This window comes from Solenopsis invicta, chromosome 2 (genome assembly GCF_016802725.1).
Source record: "Solenopsis invicta isolate M01_SB chromosome 2, UNIL_Sinv_3.0, whole genome shotgun sequence".
NCBI classification, from domain to species: Eukaryota; Metazoa; Arthropoda; class Insecta; order Hymenoptera; family Formicidae; genus Solenopsis; species Solenopsis invicta.
The window spans coordinates 20,020,581-20,042,500 of NC_052665.1; the positions used below are offsets into that span (position 1 = coordinate 20,020,581).

Here is a 21,920-nt window from a genome sequence, read left to right on the forward strand (position 1 = left end):
TTTCTAACTTCCTCGAAATTGCTGAAGTGCTGCTCTGCGAGTGCGAGCCCCATTGATGCGAAGAGGTGATAGTCAGATGGCGCCAGATCTGAGGAGTATGGCGGGTGCGGAAGGATATCCCATCCAAGAGATTTTAAGGTGTCTTTCACTGGTTTTGCTGTGTGACACGGCGCATTGTCGTGTAACAAAATCACTTTGCCATGTCTTCTGGCCCATTCCGGTCGTCTTTCGATTAATGCGTGGTTTAAATTAATCATTTGTTGGCGATAGCGTTGTGTATTAACGGTTTTGCCGGGCTTCAAGAGTTCATAATACACAATACCGCTCTGGTCCCACCAGACACAGAGCATGGTCTTTTTGCCGAAACGATTTGGCCTTGGTGTTGATGGACCGGCTTCGCCAGGTGAAAGCTACGATTTTTTTCGCTTCAGGTTTTCAAAATAAATCCATTTTTCATCACCCGTCACAATTCGATACAAAAATGATTTCCTTTCGTGGCGTTGAAGCAGCATCACAAGTGACTTTGCGATTTTCCATTTGACGTTCATTCAAATTGTGTGAGACCCATTTACCGAGTTTATTGATCTTTCCCATTGCTCGTAAACGTCTGCTAATTGTTTCTTGTGATACATGTAATGCTTCTGTTAATTGCCATTGAGTTTGAGTTGGGTCATCATCCAATAATTCCTGCAATTGCTCGTCTTCGCATTTTTGTGGTCTACCAAAGCGCTCATTGTCTTTCACATTGAAATCACCACTTTTAAATTGTCGAAACCATGTCTCACATGTTCTTATCGATGGAGTGTTCACCATATGTTTCTACCAGCAAACGATGACTTTCAACAGCCTTTTTCTTTTGATTAAATAAAAAAAGCAATGCGTGCCGCAAATGTTGTTTTTCAGGCACAAAACTCGACATGATCACTGAACAATAAAACAAAGACGCTAGTTTTTGGCGGACTCAACTTGTGTGTGTTTGTAGTTCTAAGTCAGACAAACAAAATGACGTATGTGTCAAATTAATACGCTGCGTACTTTTCGCTGGCGCCATCTCTTAGTGAAACCGGAAAAAACTTATGCATACACCTGGTATATATAATAATAAAATTAAGCAATTTTTTATTAAAAAAAAATTAATAAAAATATTTAATAAATTATGGTAATTGTTAAGAATACCTACTGCACCTCCGATTTTGACGAAATTAGGCTCATTCGAAGCGTTTTCACTCAAAATGAAAGAATCTGACAAGAAAAAGTGTCGCTCTGACCCGCGAACCGAAATATCAATCGTTAAAGTTAGCGATTGCACAGGCTAAGATACCTGTCATCTCGGCGTTATGTAGCGAACTGAGCATGCGCTGTGGTCACGTTTGCATGCTGGTGACCGCATGCGCATGCGTTTTAGTAACTTTGTGATAGAAATGTGCACGAAATTTGAATGTAAATTTAACGTAGAAACAAATGAAATACAACATCCAGTCAATAAACAGTAGCTAGTACCTGCACGTACCTGCCACATCTACGATGCCACTAACGTTGTTTCAATTTGGACACCTTACAGAGTGTAAGGAAAAATTAATAGATTTTTTAATTCAACACGGTATTTTGAAAAATATAGTTAAGTGTAGTCAATGTGGCAGTGATGTAAATATTAATAAAGAAACGCTACTGTATCGATGTCAAAAACGATACACTGTTAAGGACAAACATAAAAAACGTTTAAGCAAATGCTGTACATTTAATAAAAGTGGGAAAGCAGGCAGTTGGTTTGATCGCAGTAATCTTGACGTGGTTACTGTTTGTAAAATCGTTGCATGTTTTCTAATGCTGCGACATCCACGTCAAGATGACTCGCAGGAGGAAACTGGCGTGTCGAAACCTGTAATTGTGGACTGGTTCAATTTTTGTCGCGAGGTAATTAATATTTTTTATATACTAAGTAAATATATATCATATATGTTAAAATACAGTAAATAAAATAATAACATTATTTCTACTTACAGGTTTGTGTGTTCTGGGCTGATAAGCATAGTGAGAAGCTTGGTGGCCCAGGACGCATTGTAGAAATCGACGAGACAAAACTTGGCCGACGTAAATACAATCGGGGTCGACTCATCAAAGGCCAATGGATTTTCGGAGGATACGAGCGAGACACAAAGAAGATTTTCGTCGTTCCAGTGGAGGATCGCACAACGGACACACTTTTAAAGTGTATAAAAGAGTGGGTTTTACCAGGAACCACCATCGTGTCAGATTGTTGGAAGTCTTATGATTGTTTACAACATGAAGGCTTCCAACATCTGACAGTAAACCACTCGTATAACTTTGTCGATCCTCAAACGGGTAAGAAATATTTAAAATATATCTACCGTTAATTTTTGCTTAAGTATATTATATTAATATTTTTGTATTTTATATTTTAATACATTTTTATATTTACAGGTGCTCACACCCAGCATATAGAGCGTGTTTGGAGAGAGATTCGGGGAAATATCCCAAAGTTTGGAAGAAAATCTGAACATTTTGAGGGATATTTATCCGAATATCTTTTCAAACGCGCCTATAGCCGACTGGAACGCATCGAAGCCTTCTTTGATGTCATCGCTGAGATGTATCCTCCGCTGTCCACCTGCGAGCCTGCAACCAGAGCCGAGCAAAAGCCTGCAACTAGTGGCGAACAACCCAGCACTAGCACGGCTTGCTAATGCGTTATTTAAGTTTGTCCTTAACAGTGTATCGTTTTTGACATCGATACATTAGCGTTTCTTTATTGATATTTACATCACTACTACATTGACTACACTTAACTCTATTTTCCAAAATACCGTGTTGCATTAAGAAATCTATTAGTTTTTCCTTACACTCTGTAAGGTGCCCAAATGTATTGTGCAATATTTTAGTGGTATTATAAAAAATTTATTATATATTAATAATTTATTTAAAAAATGTTAAATAAAAATTTTGAAATTTAGAAATCTGTACAATATTTCTTATAATAGCCCAACCTGAATCTTAGTTTTAAATAAAAAATTGTTTTGCATGGAAGTTGAAATTACCGATGTCTGTTTTACAGTGAAATTAACTTTTATCATAATTTACATGATATAAAGCACTTTCCACGTGGAGCGAGGTCTATCCCCATCCCACTTTCTCCACCCCCAGCGTACCCTCCCCCACAGATGTCTGCTTTGCAGCCAAATTAATTGTTATTTTAATTTACATGATACAGGGGACTTTTTACGTGGAGCGAGGTCCACCCCCACCCCACCTTTTCCACCCCCCACCCCCACCCTTTTTCCACCCCCACTCCATCCCCTCCCCCGCGCGCGCGAAAAAATATTTTTCAATTAGCTAAGATCTTATAATATTTTAAGTTACCATTGTTTGAAAATAAATTAATTTTTTGGTTTAAATGTTACGTGTTTCCTTAAGAGAAAAAATTCTGTTAACAATTATACAGCTGAGCTAAAATAATAAATTAGATAACATAATTCATAAACGCTGTATGGATGCATATGTTTACTTCTTAAAATGCGATGGACTGTCGAGCGTGGCACATTTAATTCATTAGAAATGGAACAAATGTTTCTTCCTGGCTCTTCTTCGATTTTTCCTATAGTATCTTCTTCTACATGAACCATTCGTACATTTCGACCAAGTCCAGCGTCTCGGCGTGGAATATTACGCTGCCTGTTTCCCGTAATCTAAACTCTGCTCTTCTAATGACATTCGCATCTGGGTGACGTCTGTGCGGATAGGAAGAATCGAAGAGCTAGGAAAAAGCATTCATTCCATTAATGAATTAAATTTGCCACGCTCGACAGTTTATCGTGTTTTAAGAAGTAAACATATGCATCCATACCATTTTACATCAGTACAACATCTTCGAGAAGGCGATGTAGAACGTCTGGAATTTTGTCGATGGCTAATACTCCAAAACAATAGAGACAATAGATTTTGTGCCAAAATTTTATTTTCCACCGAGTCACTATTTACTCGAGAAGGATTGCTCAATGCACATAATACGCATTACTGGGCAGAAGAAAATCCCTTTGTAATTAAAGAAAGAAGCTTCCAAGTTTGATGGAAATTAAATATGTCGGCTGGAATTATAGGAGATGAAATAATTGGATCACATATTCTTCCGAATAGAGTAAGAGGTGACGATTATGCCGATTTTTACGGGACGATTTACCAAAACTGTTGGAGGATTTGCCGTTAAATATATGTCAAAGTATGTGGTTTCAACATGATAGAGTATCTCCTCACTATAATATGCGTGTGAGACGTTATTTGGATTTCCAAATTCTTGGATTGGTAGAGGTGGACCAGTCGCCTGGCCAGCAAGATCCCCTGATCTAAACACATTGGATTTTTTCTATGGGGTTATTTAAAATGTTATATTTATTATCAAGAGACATTGAAAGAGTTATAAGAAAAGCTTCATTGTGCAATAGAAAGTATTACACCAAAAATGCTTCAGCTTACACATTACACAATCCACAGAGTCAATGCTTGCATTCAAACGGCAGGATTACATTTTAAACATCTGTTATAAAATTAAAGTGCTTTTAATCAGTCCTTTTCAGGGCTACAATTGCACACACAAACACACAGAAACAAGATACAAGTCCGACCGTGCAACCTCCTCGTGGTGTATCTTGGGTTACGCTAATGCCGGCGGCACAATTAACATTTTTAGAAAAAATTTTTCAAAATGTAATAAAACAAAGAAAAAAATTTTAGATTAATTTTGAACAAGTCGTTTTAAAGGGCAAGATTTAATTTTCAAATTAATGCTAAATTGAGTCGACAAAACATTTTTACAACTCCGTAGAGTCGTTTAATTTCGAAAAATTTTCGAGATTTAAATCTTTGTTAAATTTTTCACCCCGTTTCTCAGTAAAAACATCTTTGTGGTAAATAATGTTATGGAACTAAAAGTAGGAAGTTTTTACTCTTTTAAATGACTTCATGAAGATTGTTGTGTAATTTTTTTTTAAGAATTGCAACAATTTAAGATTGACTATTTTTCTGCAAAAATTTAGTTATCTTTAATTTTGCTTCTAAGTGCATTATTAAAATCTGAAAACATCTCTTTACATCACAAGCGTTTATAAATTATGTTATCTAATTTATTATTTTAGCTCAGCTGTATAATTGTTAACAGAATTTTTTCTCTTAAGGAGACACGTAACATTTGAACCAAAAAATTAATTTATTTTCAAACATTGGTAACTTAAAAGATTATAAGATACTAGCTAATTGAAAAATATTTTTCAATAATATGTAAAGCTTTTATTCAAAGAAAAAATAGAAACACATAAGATAAATAATATGTTTTTGTTTTAAAAATGTATACATTTTTATAAAGAAAAGTACGATATAAAATTAAAATAATGTTACAACCGGGTGAATCGCTTTGTACTCTCACACTCGCACACCTCAGTAACACACGCGCACACTAATAAAAGAACAGGCTTTTATTGGCGAAGAACGACTTTATTGGCAAGACGAACTGTCAAAACCAAAAGTCCGAACATAACAACAACACGTCGCTAACGAGCAACAGTCTCTTCATTTAATCGATCTACACTTTACAACATTCACGGCCGTAACAATAAATATAAAAATAGATAAATAATAATAGTGTTCTAAATTAATGCACGTAAATGTATAATAGTCACAATTCAGTCCTGATAAATTATGTAAAAATAAAAAATAAGCAATTTTTTGTCATTTTCGGATCACGGAGAAAAATTCTTAAAATTTCATTTTCCGCAAAACTGCACGTATTTAAATTCGAAAACTGCATTTTCTTAAAAAATTTCTTTTTTTTTCCATTGTAACTTAAGAAAAAAATTAAAAGTCAAAAATAGTTTCTGTAATTCGATGCCAAATGTTATTAAAAATATTATTTTAAAATTTCAAATAAATCGAATAAATTATTTTTGAGTTATTATGGCTACCGCTTTGAAAAATAATGTTTGAAAAAAATACGTTCTAAGTTTCACAATACTCTTTTAATGTAATTTTAGAGTATGTAAATTTAATGTAAATTTAATTTCCATCGAACTTGGAAGCTTCTTTCTCTAAAACCTTACCTTTTTTTATTTTATTTAGTTAAAAAAAAATGTAAGTCTTCATATTTTTTGTATCAAAACAATTTTTATCTTCTTACCATTTTGTTTAATTCTCCTGATTTTGTAAATAAAAATGTCAATTTCAAAATACCGGTACAATTATTACTAATTTTATGTAATTATGTAATAATTGTAACATTAGAAATTAATAATTTTGAACAAATTCTATTTTTTTTAAATTTTTATTGTTAGATGAATCTACGGAATCAGATAACTTTTTATTCATTTTTTACGTAAAGAATGAAATCAATACTTAATTAATTAATTTTTCATATTTTAAGCAATACGGAAGAGGTTTTTTATTAGGTTTAATAAAACAAAATCCATTATGAAAATCGTCGAGTCTGACCGTCATGTAAGTAATGTTTCAATTGCCCAAGAGCTAAACATTGCACAAAAAGCCGTTTGGAACCTAACCACTTAAATAAAGCTAGATACAAAAAGAAACTCGCTGTATGGGTGCTACACGAGTTAACGCAAGAAAACCTTATGGACCGAATTTTCATCTGCGAATTGCTGCTGAATTGCAACCTATTTCTGAAGCGGATAGTTACTGGTGATGAAAAGTGGGTTATTTACAACAACGTCAAGCGAAAACGGTCGTGGTCAAATCGCGGTGAGCCGGCGCAAACAGTGGCCAAGCCAGGATTGACGGTCATAAAGGTTTGGCTGTGTGCTTGGTAGGATTGGCAGGGAATCATTTACTATGAGCTGCCACGACCAAACTCTTAATTCAAATCTGTACTGTCAACAATTGGACCGTCTGAAAGAAGCAATCGCCCAGAAGCAGCCAGCTTTGGCCAATAGGAGAGGAATTGTGTTCCAACACTAGACCACACACATCGATAGTGACTCGCCAGAAGCTTCAGGAGCTTGGTTGGGAGGTTCTTATGCATTCACCTTATAGTCCGGACCTAGCACCAAGTGATTATCACCTGTTCCCGTCTATGGCGAATGATTCTGCTGGTAAAAAATTTGCCTCAAAAGAAGCTTGTAAAAATCAACTGTCCCAATTTTTTTACCGTGCTATGAGAGAGGCATAATAAAATTACCATCAAAATGGCAACAAGTTATCAAACAAAACGGTGCATATTTGATCTAAAACGGATCATTCTAACTATGCTAAATAAAGCTTGCAATTTAATGCAAAAATAATGGGTACTTTTTTACTACACTTAATATATATATTAGGTGTAGTCAAAAAATACCCATTATTTTTGGATTAAATTGCAGACTTTATTTAGCTTAGTTAGAATGATAATACAGGGTGTAACAAAACAAAAGGACCTGGAATATACCATGAGTTAGAAGACACAAATTTAAGTCAAAAAATCTTGAGTCATTTTTTAAGCTGAGCCTTCTGTTCCATGTTATATGATGTTAAAGTTAGCAAATAAGCGCCCGTCAATAGAAAGAAAGCAGTGACGGACGGGCAATAGACGGGTGGAGCGGAGCTGACAAACTACGCGGCGGGAGAACGATGAGCAGCAAAACAGCTGTAATCAAACACACGCACGCACGCACGCACGCACGCACGCACGCACGCACGCACGCACGCACGCACGCACGCACGCACGCACGCACGCACGCACGCACGCACGCACGCACGCACGCACGCACGCACGCACGCACGCACGCACGCACGCACACGCACGCACGCACGCACGCACGCACGCACGCACACGCACGCACGCACGCACGCACGCACGCACGCACGCACGCACGCACGCACGCACGCACGCACGCACGCACGCACGCACGCACGCACGCACGACGCACGCACGCACGCACGCACGCACGCACGCACGCACGCACGCACGCACGCACGCACGCACGCACGCACGCACGCACGCACGCACGCACGCACGCACGCACGCACGCACGCACACGCACGCACGCACGCACGCACGCCACGCACGCACGCACGCACGCACGCACGCACGCACGCACGCACGCACGCACGCAACTATTGTAATATCGCAAGTAGCGTTTAACTCAATTTACGCCGCGGTCTGTGTAAAAACATGCTCGTAAATCAAGTAAGTAAATATTTGTCCATCGTAATTTTTTGGTCTATTTCGCTTATTTAAGGTAGTTCCTATTATTTATTGTGTTTATGTAGATGGATATACATTCAGAAATATGATACACTAGTGTTTATTTGTCCATTTTAATATGTAAGCAAAAAATTGTATCAAGATGTTACATGTATCAAATGGGGCTAGTTGTTACCGTAATTTGGGGTACATTGTTACTCTGGAAAAATTTGCCCTGTCGCATATGTGCAGTTGTCTATATCGATTCTATTATAGGATGCGGACATATAACAAAAGACAGAAAAAGTTTTAATGGAATATACAACATTTAATCTCAAAGAATTAAAGTGGAAGCAGAAATGAGAAAATTTTATTAAAATAAAAAACTTTTAAACTACAAAAACTTGACGCTGTTAGATATTTAAATATCTATCTAATAATCAAATGTTGTGAAGTATAATAGTAACTTAGAAAATTATAATAACTTACAATGTTATTTAAATGTTAAAGAAGCTTAATCTGTAACTTACTTCTAATTGTTTTTATAGCGCATATTTTACAAGTGTTACATTTATTGCATTTGTTCTGTCAATTCTTTTTCTTGTTTTTCCTATCCAGTAGCGCCATGTTTTCATAGTTAAAAAATTTTTTATTTTAATAAAATGTTCTTATTTCTGCTTTCTTTAAGTTTTTAATATTTAACTTTTTATTGTTCTTCTAAAAGATAGGAATCTTCTAAATAAAAGGTTAAAAACAGTAAAAAGTTGATTACTTTTTTATTTTATTATTATTTAAATTAGGTACGTAAAGAATCACAAAGATTATCTTAATATTGTTTTCCTAAAAAGCTGATCATTTTTTTATTTTATTATTATTTAGATTAAATTTTTTAATTTATTATTTAGAAGAATCGTAAAGATCATTTCAAAGTACTGATCATAAATACAAATGTTTGTCACAAAAAAATGAGATAAAATATAGTTTTAAATGTGGTTTATAATTATTATAAACTCTATGATTGTTAACATAATTATAATTAAATATAAATATTAGTTGTTTAGCTTTAATGTACCTGATTGTCTCGTTAGCTCATTAAATATTAATTATAAATATAATTCACGTGTTTTGATTTATTAAAAAATGTTTTTTTTTCTTCAAATAACTTTATATCTTTTGGTAACAAGTTACCCCAGTGCAGTAACAACTAACCCCATGAAGGGGTAAAACGTTCCTCTCTGACTCTGACACCTATAAATAAAATGTACAAAAATCAATGATAATATACTATAATTAACCTTATAAACCTAAAATACAATAAATTTGATGATAAATCAGTCAATAGTCAAAGGAACAACAAATTATTTTATTAGTCATTTATGATATTTTCTTAAAATCGGAACTTTTATCCCCGGTCTCCCCTACTTTGTTTTTTTAACTAATTTTTTAAAATTATTTTTATGGATATTACAATCACTTTTTTCTTCCACCGATTATGCAGTGCATTAGATTTTTATAAATCACATCCTAAATAATAAATAATTCATTACTTTGAGTCTAGAATCTGTCAAACAACTTTGACGAATGTAATCGTTCAAGTTTCAATAGAAAATGTTAATAATAAACAAAGTTATTTAATAAAATAAAAATGGGTGTCATATTACCCTCTTCTCCTCTACTGTTTCGAGCATCATAATTCGAAAAGTACTAATTTAAAAAATACTTTATTATAGTGTTTTAAAAAACTTTAGAGGTAATCTAAACAAGAATATGCAATAAAAAAATGGGAAGTTTTATTTAAAAGACATCGGTCATATTGATCTAGCCTTGAAAAGATCACTCAAGTATTTACATCACATGTCTCCCTTAATATTATTATCTCCCTGCTATTATTTAAAACATTTTTCTATATTTAGAGTCATTTTCAAGATATAGGGCCTGGATTAGACTTTAAAGACACCCTGTATAACATGGTTTCGTATATTTTGGTTCCAAAGAATTTTTGATGAGTGATTCATCTTACGATACTTACACGTTTTAACTTTTCATGTCCGCCGAAATTCCGAATGGACTCCAACAACATATCCCTAGGATTTAATTGGATCGGCATTGATTTGGGTCTCGTGTTGGCATTTTTAAACATTACTCCTGTTATCACTGGCATTGTAGGAGGTTTAGGAGGCTGCATGTGCCTGTTGGAGTCCTCAACCGTCGACAGTCCGTTGCAATTATTCGTCTGATTATTATTCATCTTCGAATCAGCAATTGATATCTTGAATCCTTTTACAACGGGTATTGGCGGATTAATTTTCATGACATTGCTGCATCTGAAGGGTTTTTCGCTTTGCAATTCATGTTTTTGGCTCATCCCGCCTATGATAGATGTAAACTTTTTTGTCCGTGAGATTTGTTGAACTTGACTTTTAAATGAGAAATCATCTTTGTCGATCGTTCTTGCAAACCAAGCGTGATCGTTTTCCTTGACGTTCGAATTCGTAATTTTTTCCATCTCGTTCGGTTTCGTATCGCGATGATGCGCCAAGTGTCTATCAGTGCGTTTAGATTTCTGCTTGAAATCCGTATATTGATTGAACGTCTTCGTCAATTCTTTAAAATTCATTGGCGTAGTGTCAACCTCATTTTTGTCGTTTCTCAACAGTTCCCTCGGCGCTTTAAAAGAAGTTCTTTTCAATTCAATCCCCATCACAACAGGTTTATCCTCATTCCTTGCTAAGTAGGGAGATACCATGTTAAATCGATCCGGTAACTTGAAACTTGATGTTGTCGTGCGTGCGATTAATTCGTTAGAATTTTTATTTTCCAAAGAATCAACATTGAGTTCGTGCCTGGTGCCATTCTTACAAATGCTGTTGGCGTAGTTTGCAATATCTTTCTCCTTTTTGCCGTTAATGTTAATGATTTTACTATCGTTAATCATATTGCTTTTTCCCAACTTGTAATCGGTGTCTGTTTTGATTTGGACATTGACGCTGGGTCTCTCTAACCAACTGCCAAGACTGATTGCAGGTGGTCCAGTGTAAACGTAATGCTTTGCGCTTTCTTCTTTCAGCAATTGTTTGCATTCTGATTTTAAATTATGAGATTCGCAGAACGAATCTGCATTCATTCTGATCGTATGTTCGTGGGATTTACAATTAGCCTCATATCTGCGGAGAAAATCATTTCATTATTATTAAATAAAATTGCAAAATATACAGGGTGATTCGAAATAACATATTGGTCCCGTCACTGGTATATTTGTAATCAAATTCAAAAATGATTTTTTCTTTGGCAAAAATTTGTTCGGAGCTTAGTTTTCAAATTATAAAAAGAATTAGTTAGCGTATGACGGATCGGATACAAGTGGTAGACAAGGGCGGTGCGACTTACTGCGTTACACGCGAGTGTTTCCGTGAGGCGCCTGCTGCGCTCAATGACTGACAATAATACACAAACAACACATTCCTATTTAAAATTTCTCTCTCTCTCTCTCTCTCTCTCTGTCACTTAATATTATGCTACATTTAACTTGTCAAATATCATAAATCTCTGTCATCCGGTCGTCAAATATCGGAATCCCAAGCAACACAGTTACGTTTAATAAATGTTTAATAAACGTTAAACCGAAATGTTTTTGTGATATATAAAAATATGTTTATTAACCGATCGAAATGTCTCGTATAAAAACGGTATTTTACACTAGTAAAAAAAAAAACGTTAAAATAAACGTTGTTTAAAAAAGAGTCTGAGTCTGATATTCATAGGTTACGGTAAAACGGATGCTACAAATGCTTTGAAGCGTTTGATCAACCAATTAGAATAAAGAAATTCCTTGCCAAAAATGTGCAATTAAAACCAAATAAAAAAAAAAGAATCCAATTCAATCGGGATTTCTGCACCGAAAATATGGTATTAAGACCGATTAAAAATAAGATCGGAACCCAGATAGATTTATTAAAACAGAATACATTAATGTAAACGTAATAAATGTCTAGTTAAAAAAATATATATTTCTTGTATTCTTTTGATTAAAAAAGATTAAAAAAAGATTAAATTTTAATTAAACATTTAATTTATGCACAAATTTAAATAACAATAAAAATTGTTATTTACATGTAAAAATATAAAATTTTATGTACAACATTGTTCCACACACACACACGTGATGTTTAAAAAGAATGAGAGCAATTATTCCTCTCAAAGTTACAACACGCAGCTCCTAAAAGTCTCATTGAAGTATGAGCTGAGAAGTTGGCTGCGGTGGCGCCTAGATATAACGCTTGTTCCTGCACTCGACTCACGAAAAGATCCACGCTAAGACGCTAACAATTCCTGTTTGTTAATTCTTAATAAAGATATTTTGATGACAACACTATAAATCACGTTAACAAATTTGTAAATCTGTACATTTTAATAATATATTTCTTTTTTTCACATCTTTAATGTTTATTTAATAAAAATATTTATTTTTTTTATTATTCCTTTTAGTATCATATATATATATATATATATAGGTGATTTACAATAACATATTGGTCCCAAAGCTGGTATATTCGTAATCAAATTCTGAGACGATTTTTCCTTTTGCAAAAATTTGTCCGGAGCTTAGTTTTCAAGTTATAAAAAAAATTAGCATATGACGGGTTGGATACAAGTGGTAGACAGGGATGGCGCGACTCACTGTTACGGGCGTTTCCGTGAGGCGCCTCAAACGACTAACAAAAGTACACGGACAGCACATTCCTATTTAAACTTTCTCTCTCTTTCTTTTTCTCTCTCTCTCTCTTTCTCTCTGTTTCTTTCTTTCTCTCTCTCTCTCTCTCTCTCTGTCACTTTAATTATGCTACATTTAACTTGTCAAATTTTGATCTGTGTCATCCAGCCGTCAAATATCGGGATGACCATGAAATCTTCAAAAAAGTTTACATTATTGTAATGAATGTACGCCCTCGAATAATAAAATTTAATGCAAATGGGATTACTTTAATATCATTGGCAAGTAAAAAGTAGTACTTTTAAAGTACTACTACGCACAAGTAGAGAAGGAAGGAGAGAGAGAGAGAGAGAGAGAGAGAGAGAGAGAGAGAGAGAGAGAGAGAGAGAGTGTGTGTGTGTGTGTGTGTGTGTGTGTGCGCGCGCGTGTGCGTGTGTGTGTGCGTGCGTGCGTGTGTGCGTGCGCGCGCGAGTGTGTGCGCGTATGTGCGTTAATGCGTAGGTGCGTGTGCGCGTGCGTGCGTGCGTGCGCGTGCGTGTTGTGTGTGTGTGTGTGTGTGTGTGTGTGTGTGTGTGTGTGTGCGCGCGCGCGCGCGTGTGTTTCGGGACTGATCCGGCCGATTAAAACAAGATCGGGACTGATTCGGACGCTGACAGCCTGACACTGCTTATTTCCGTGTTTTGTGCATGCGCCACCGATTCACACCGACTTCTTTGTCGAATGGTTTGTTTGAACACGGTGTGATATTCTATGCGTTCCCGAATGAGTTTACCGAAACGCACACCGAGTACTCACGGGTGTTTCCGAACGACTAGTGTGCATTAGTGGCACACTAGTGTGTGTTTCCGAACGCAGTCTAAGATACCGTATCTTAATCCATCCAACCGGGATTGATCCATAATGATTGATGGCACAGTTTGATCAATAAATGCGTGAATTTGCCTTAGTCGTCCAATATCAACCAGGATAATAAATCTATCGGCTTTTACTTTATTTTGTACTTTAATGTACGCAAAATTCCGGTCTATACTTTAAACAAAATTATTGATATTGTTCTGGTACTTGGAGAATGCCATAATAATTATTGACAAGCAGTGGTATTGTACCGTAATCGATTTCCTCATAGACGACATCCAAATCATTGTACGATTTCCAGAATTGTATTGCGTCAACGGCAACGTCAACGTCAAAAACGACAAAGACGTCGTATTAATGTACCAAAAAGGTATGATCCAACAGTACTTGCCGTATTGGGAATGATAGCTGTTAATCCACGCGTATCAATGAGGCAAATTGAAAGAGAATTAGGTATTCCGAAATCAACAACTCACAGGATCTTGACCACTCGTAACTTCCATCCTTACCGTATCACTCTGACACAACAATTACACTCTATGATTTTCAACAAAGACTAGAATTTTGTAGATGGGCACAGATAATGTTAAATCGTGATCAAATGTTTTTCAGATTTGTTTTATTTAGTGACAAAGCAACTTTTCACAACACTGGACAATTAAATCGACATTATTATCATTATTAATCTGTTAAAAACCCACGTTGGTATAGAGAAGTTAATCATCAACATCGCTGGAGCCTCATTGTATGGTGTGGCATATTAAACGAAAACCTCATCGGCCCTTATTTCTTTGACGAAAATGTTAATGGTAATAATTATTTACACTTTCTATAACAAAGATTGCCGGCATTGCTTAAAGATATCGATCTGAATACAAGACAATGTATGTTTTTTCAACAGGATGATGCGCCTGCGCATTGGAGTAAAAGAGTTAGAAACTATTTAAATCTCACATTTCCGGGTAGATGGATAGGACGCGGTGGACCAGTGTCGAGGTGTTCTAGATCTCCAAACTTGTCAAGTCTAGATTTCTTTTTATGGGAATACTTGAAAAACGTATACTCAAAAACACCCACAACAAGAGAGAATATGATGGAGCGTATAAATCTTGCCTGCCGTAGCATTCCAAGAAGTACACTTTTATTGACAGTTGACAGTTTTGAACGTTGAGTCCAATTATGTGTGAATAATAATGGACAGATATTCCAACACTTATTAAGATCATAATCCTTTTACATGAAAACTAGATTCTGATATGAATCGGCTGGATCAGTTGGGATCTTGCTTCAATCGGCCGAATCAGTCCTTCTCTTGCTTTAATCGGCCGGATCAGTCCCGACAAACACGCACGCACGCACGCAACACTTTTGATTGATATGATTGATCAACTTTATTGTTTAATCAGAATTTAAACGGCACGGCAGTAAAATTTTGTTGAGGTCTGTGAGACTATCATTGTGTATAATTTTTTTGTGAGTTATCTTATATAAAAAGAAACCAGGCAAAACACGTCCGAACAGATCCATTCACAGGTCCGTATGTTATTCGCATATACTCTGTCTGAAGTGGCAATACTATATGATGCGTGGAAAAGGGCTTCTGCGCATGGTCAGAAATGTATCATGAAATCAATTTTTATATGACATCAATTTTCAATTTTAGACATCTCGAATTAATCAAAAATATCTCATTCCTAAATACTCATTCGCTTTGTTACATAATTATACTTTTTAACGGGAATGATAATAACAATTTTTTTTGAAAGTGTGACTCTTTAGCTTTAAAACGCCATATTGTAAAATCTTTAAGTTTTTTGTTGCAATTATATAATATTTTAAAGAAAAGTGGATTTTATACTTTTAAAAATACCTCATATTCTTTTTGTTACATAGTTATACTTTTTACAAGCAATAACAATGTTATTTTTTTTTTTGAAAAATGTCTCTTTAATTTTAAAAAGCCATATTTTAGAGTTCTATAAAATTTTTTTGTTATAAAGGTATGATTTTTTAAACAAAAAGTGGATTTTTTACTAATGTTTTATTTTTGTTTAATGAATTTTTTTTATAACTTTACAATAAATCATTTTTCGACCAATCCCGTAAAATACGTAAACACATTTTTTGGTCTGGGAGACTTTTTCAACTTTAAAAAGCTATAGTAGCTATAGTATTTAGTTCCTATAAATATTTTTTAACAATCTTTTTTTCAAATAAATGTTTAGAATCTCAGAAGTGTGATTGCACAATCGGCATTGCTGAAAAATGATTTATTGTAAAATTATAAAGGAAAAACCATTAAATAAAAATAAAAAATTGTTGAAAAATTTACTTTTCCTTTAAAAAAATCTGTTGAAAAATGCACGGAAATGTACTTTCGAACCGAACAGCTAGCTCCGTTCAAAGAGAGCGCGTGTAAGAAAACGCGGATCGTAAATGCGGCTTGATGTGCACTGCAATGACCGACGTATAGTCTTATGTGTTAATGGGAGAAATCGAGCTAATGTACAGCGGATTGTTTAATAGAGATCAGGAGGAAGGAAAACGATACAAGTAAACAGATAGGCTTCGTGAGCCCGATGATTTAATTTTAATTCTTGAAATTTAATAATTTAACAGTTTTGTATTCTTATACTAACACCACAGGTCGTTCAGCAAAATTGCAGTCAACATATATATTTAATTTTATTGGATTCGATCATCAAACCTTTTTTCAAGTCATAATCCCGTCGGAACACGGAGATTACACGGCACTTGTCGTTACCAACAGAATTGATCTCCACTTTGCTTGTTAGTCTTGGTTTACAATTAATGTCGTAAGCCTTAAGCCGTAAGAAATTGACCAACTATGGTCGATTATTCTCCTCATATTCAATTATGATTGGTCAATTTTTTACGGCTTAAAACTTACTACATCTATTGTAGACCAGGACTTATAAATAACTAAGAAGGAAATACAGGGAAGTGTCCTCCTCAGATTAAAACAAGTTTTTAATATGTTGTAGTACAGATAAAAATAAGGGACACGTATTTTTTTATACGTGCCCATACGCACTTTAAGGGGGTGAAACACCCCTTTGAAGAAAATCGGTTTTTTTCTTTCGAAGCGTATGCCGTCGAAACTATAAGAGATAGAAAAAAATGTTTTAAATGAAAGTTGAATGGCTCGAAGAGTAATTTATAACAGCGGAAAAAAAATTTTCTTTTTTTAATTTTTTTTAATACTTTCCCCCACCACTTACCTATTTCTTTTCAAAATTTTTATTTTTTTTATAATCAAAATAAAGCTTATTTTATTACGAATTCAACGGTATATGATAAAGTTACGATACAACATTCCCATTTTCCAAAAATAATTAAAAACCTCTCTATACGCACGGTACGCGCACCCGTCCGCGCGATTGTGCACTACGGAAGTGACTCCCTCCGATTTCGACATGCCTTTAATATGTTGTACAGTTTAAAATAAGGGACACGTATTTTTTACACGTGTCCTAATACACTTTTAAGGGTGAAACACCCCTTTGAAGAAAATCGGGTTTTTTCTTTCGAAACGTGTATCGTCGAAACTATAAGAGATAAAGAAAAATGTTCTCAATGAAAGTTGAATGCATGTTTTTCTCGCATAAGATGACAAAAACATTTCGAGGACAGTCTGTGTCTAACATGAAAATGCAGACATTGAAAAAAATATTTACTACATAATAAAACGACACTACACTAAAAAATAACAACAATTACGGTGTTGTAAGACATTAATTTCTTGTTTAGAAAATAATATGTAATTAATATAAGTTAAACATTTATTTACTGGTCTACATGATTCGACTAGAATAGTTGTTTTCTTCAACATTTTATAGATAAGGAGACTTGGATTACAAAAAATTATTACTCACACATTCCATATCTTCACTATCTAACGCCAGCTCATCAACTAACAACAAAAGAACTAACATAAAACTAATTAAAAAATTAGTCAGAAATTTCATTTTTTATACTGCGTTTATACAATTCAATTAAAGTATTTATCAAATTCCATTAGTGTAGAAATATGCATAACCACGCTACTGGCGCGTGCACTTTGGGTCATTTCCTTACATACGTAACTCTTGAATCTATACATGTCAATACTGCCGAGACGTAAACATTCTATTTCAAGATAGGAAATGACCCTAAGTGCACGCACCAGTGGTTATGCATATTTCTACACTAATGGAATTTAATAAACACTTTAATTGAATTGTATAAATGCAGTATAAAAAATGAAATTTCTGACTAATTTTTTAATTAGTTTTATGTTAGTTCTTTTGTTGTTAGTTGATGAGCTGGCGTTAGATAGTGAAGATATGGAATGTGTGAGTAATAATTTTTTGTAATCCAAGTCTCCTTATCTATAAAATGTTGAAGAAAACAACTATTCTAGTCGAATCATGTAGACCAGTAAATAAATGTTTAACTTATATTAATTACATATTATTTTCTAAACAAGAAATTAATGTCTTACAACACCGTAATTGTTGTTATTCTTTAGTGTAGTGTCGTTTTATTTTGTAGTAAATGTTTTTCTCAATGTCTGCGTTTTCATATTAAACACAGACTGTCCTCGAAATGTTTTTGTCATTTTATGCGAGAAAAACATGCATTCAACTTTCATTGAGAACATTTTTCTTTATCTCTTATAGTTTCGACGATACACGTTTCGAAAGAAAAAACCCGATTTTCTTCAAAGGGGTGTTTCACCCTTAAAAGTGTATTAGGACACGTGTAAAAAATACGTGTCCCTTATTTTAATCTGTACAACATATTAAAGGCACGTCGAAATCGGAGGGAGTCACTTCCGTAGCGCACGAACGCGCGGACGGGTGCGCGTACCGTGCGTATAGAGAGGTTTTTAATTATATTTGGAAAATGGGAATGTTGTATTGTAACTTTATCATATACCGTTGAATTCGTAATAAAATAAGCTTTATTTTGCTTATAAAAAAATAAAAATTTTGAAAAAAATAAGTAAGTGGTGGGGGAAAGCATTAAAAAGAATTAAAAAAAAAAATTTTTTTTCCGCTGTTATAAACTACTCTTCGAGCCATTCAACTTTTATTTAAAACATTTTTTTCTATCTCTTATAGTTTCGACGGCATACGCTTCGAAAGAAAAAAACCGATTTTCTTCAAAGGGTTGTTTCACCCCCTTAAAGTGCGTATGGGCACGTATAAAAAAATACGTGTCCCTTATTTTTATCTGTACTACAACATATTAAAAACTCGTTTTAATCTGAGGCGGATACTTCCCTGTGTTTCCTTGTAAGTCAAATGGTCTCACTTCTGGTTCGGTCGATTGGTGACTGATTCCAGAATTTTGGCGAACATCTTGCGAACGGTTGACGAGAGAAAGTTGGGGAGAAGAAATCGTTGAGTATAACGTAAGCAAGGATAAGCTATAGGTATTCTGAGCTTTGAAAAAAAAAAAAATAGTTTCAATCTAAACTACCGATTCTCTCCCGCTACGATGTTAGAAAAAGTCTCGATCTTTCCGGGCTTTTGTGTTAGATGATCGATCGCTCGTGACGATCAAATAACGAGTGTCAAAATTTCTCGTTATATTTGATATATGAGTCAATCATTTTCAGATGGCTAACGCAATGACTTCTAATTAATTAACGCGAATTACAAAATTTCACCAAATGACGTAACAAAGTGTGTATGGCATATTATTATGTATGAGAACCGCACAGATATGGCTCGAAAAATTATAAACTATACAGTATTAAATTGCTTTTCATCGGATAATCAAATTTATTTAAACCCATACAGCACAGAAAATTGCAGCAACATTGCAGCAATGTTACAATGTTGCAGATTGCAATGCAATATTATGAAGACATTGCAGAAATATAAATTAACAATATGCCTGCAACATCTCATAGAATATGCCAGTAATATTCCGGAAACATTGCAATGTCATAATTTTTTAAATAAAGTAATGACAGTAAAGAGCCAAAGCAGAATATTTACGGAATAATAATGTATTAATTTAACTCATCCATAATTATTCATCCGCATTTAGCAAACTAAGGTCGGGCAACGCACAGTGAGGCAAAATGAAAATTTACTATTCAAAACTTTGCAGAGACCACAATTTTGATCATATTGAGACAAATTTTTTTTAAAAATAAACGTCTAGTATTAGCAAAAAAAAAAAAAAACTGTCGAGGCCGATTTTGTAAAAAAGTTGTATATTTTTTGCAAGAATTAATGTAATATCCATAAAATATTAAATGAGTGACGAAAACCTCTGAGTACAGAAATGATTTACATTGAAATGAACGTAAAATATTGATTACTGAATGTAAAATTAAATAACAATTGCTGACCTACCATTTCAATTGTTTAAACAAAAATGTTTAAACAAAATATTGACAATTTTTTTTTTGAAAAATTGTTTATGTTATTTGACTGTAATGACAAAATTGTTAGAATTTTTCTTATAATTTTGTTTATTTGCATCATATTTCAATTGCAAGCACTATAAACAAATAAAATATGTAATAAAATTTTGTCTGAAGCTTCCCTTAATCTATTAAAGACCTAAGCTTGCACAGCTTAAATATAGGTAAATTAATATATACACTCTTTTTTTAACACTTAAAAAACAATATGATTACAAAATACTTAAAAAACTAAATCGTTTATAATTAAAATTGTTTCAAATGCTTCCGCTTATTCAATACAAGAAAATGTTCACGTATATTAAATCAATGAAGATGTTATGCATAAACTTCTGATCTCTTCAGATCCTTACATAGCATCTATTAGGAGACAGTGGCCCACAAAACTGAACCTCTTGATTTAGAAGCTGAAAATTTGCTGATTAAGCAGTTATGAATTTTTACTTTATTATTTTATCTTTAAATTATACACTCGCGAAAGATCATTTTTTGTTGTAGGAACTTTAATTTATTGTTCAACTTTGTTATTTTTCAAAAATCATCGTTTTGTAAAAAAAAATGTAAACATTTTAATAAAAACTTTATTTTCTTTAATCCTGCATATTATTTTCTTGTAAATAATCAATAAACTACAATATCTTTTTGACATTTACAAAAAATTAAATTCCGCAATAATTTGAAACAATTTTAATTATAAACAAATTAGTTTTTCAAGTATTTTGTAATCATATTGTTTTTTAAGTGTTAGAAAAGGAGTGTATATATTAATTTACCTATATTTAAGCTGTGCAGGTTTTTAATAAATAAAGGGAAGCTTCAGCCAAAATCTTATTACATATTTTATTTGTTTATAGTGCTTGCAACTGAAATATGACGATGATTTGAATAAAAAAAATTATAAAAAAATTCTGACAATTTTGTCATTACAGTCGAATGACATAGACGATTTAAAAAAAAAAACATGTCAATAATTTGTTTAAACATTTTTGTTTAAACAATTGAAATGGCAGGTCACCATTTGGGATTTAATTTTACATTCAGTAACCAATATTTTAAACTGGTTTACGTTTATTTCAATGTAAATCATTTTTGTACTTAGAGGTTTTCGTCACTGATTTGATATTTTACGGATATTGCATTAATTCTTTCAAAAAATATACAACTTTTTTACAAAATCGGCCTTGACAGTTTTTTCGCTTATACTAAACGTTTATTAAAAAAAATATTTGTCTTGATATGATCAAAATTGTGGTTTCTGCAAAGTTTTAAATAGTAAATTTTCACTTGGCCCCACTGTGCGACGTTACTAAATTTTCCGCTGAATCTTTACATTCCCTAACAGCATAACCGTCCTTATGTCAACTGTAAGTCGACTCATCCAAGTCAAGCTTTTAGAGTTGACTGCAAATTGACTTTGCATAGACGTCTGCAGACATCCTTCAAATGCTGACTCTAAGACGTCTAGAAAAAAGCATGTGATTCCGTGGTGCTGTGTGCATCATATAGTATTATTAAAAAATATGAATATTTATATCTATAGACGAAATAAATCCATATATGAAAAAACCTCGATCTACATCCTAATGAACAAACAATATATTTTTATTGTTGTTTAATAAAAATTTTTTCATATTTAATTATTGCATTGTATTGATATATATTTTCTAATTGCATTTTTATTTAAACAAATAACAGAAAAGTTATTCCAGATGCTATTCTGCATTTGCAAA

General features: G+C 33.7%; 2 protein-coding genes across 3 annotated transcripts in view; one reads left to right on the forward strand and one right to left on the reverse strand.

Moving 5' to 3' along the window:
• The window catches only part of LOC105197698, a 119,201-nt gene that overhangs the window by 4,094 nt on the left and 93,187 nt on the right, over nucleotides 1-21,920 (reverse strand). Inside the window, exons 6-7 of one of the 2 annotated variants that reach the window (XM_039445733.1) lie at nucleotides 10,209-11,343; nucleotides 2,505-2,637 (exon numbers count right to left, since the gene is read on the reverse strand). In XM_039445733.1, the coding sequence (XP_039301667.1) occupies nucleotides 2,599-2,637; nucleotides 10,209-11,343 (1,174 nt within the window). In that variant the 3' untranslated portion in view covers nucleotides 2,505-2,598. Of the gene's footprint in view, nucleotides 1-2,504; nucleotides 2,638-10,208; nucleotides 11,344-21,920 lie in introns of those variants that run through there. The other variant, XM_039445734.1, reaches the window with a different exon arrangement.
• Nucleotides 1,201-2,398, forward strand: LOC120356894. The gene is made up of 2 exons (XM_039445742.1): nucleotides 1,201-1,914; nucleotides 2,004-2,398. Exons 1-2 carry the CDS (start codon nucleotides 1,525-1,527, stop codon nucleotides 2,373-2,375), a joined length of 762 nt encoding a protein of 253 aa, XP_039301676.1. The 5' UTR covers nucleotides 1,201-1,524; the 3' UTR covers nucleotides 2,376-2,398.

Coding starts and splice junctions, on each gene's coding strand:
- LOC120356894 (XM_039445742.1), top strand. CDS start 1,525: ATGCCACTAACGTTGTTTCAATTTGGACACCTTACAGAGTGTAAGGAA. Junction 1,915..2,003: donor GGTTCAATTTTTGTCGCGAG/GTAATTAATATT, acceptor TTCTACTTACAG/GTTTGTGTGTTCTGGGCTGA.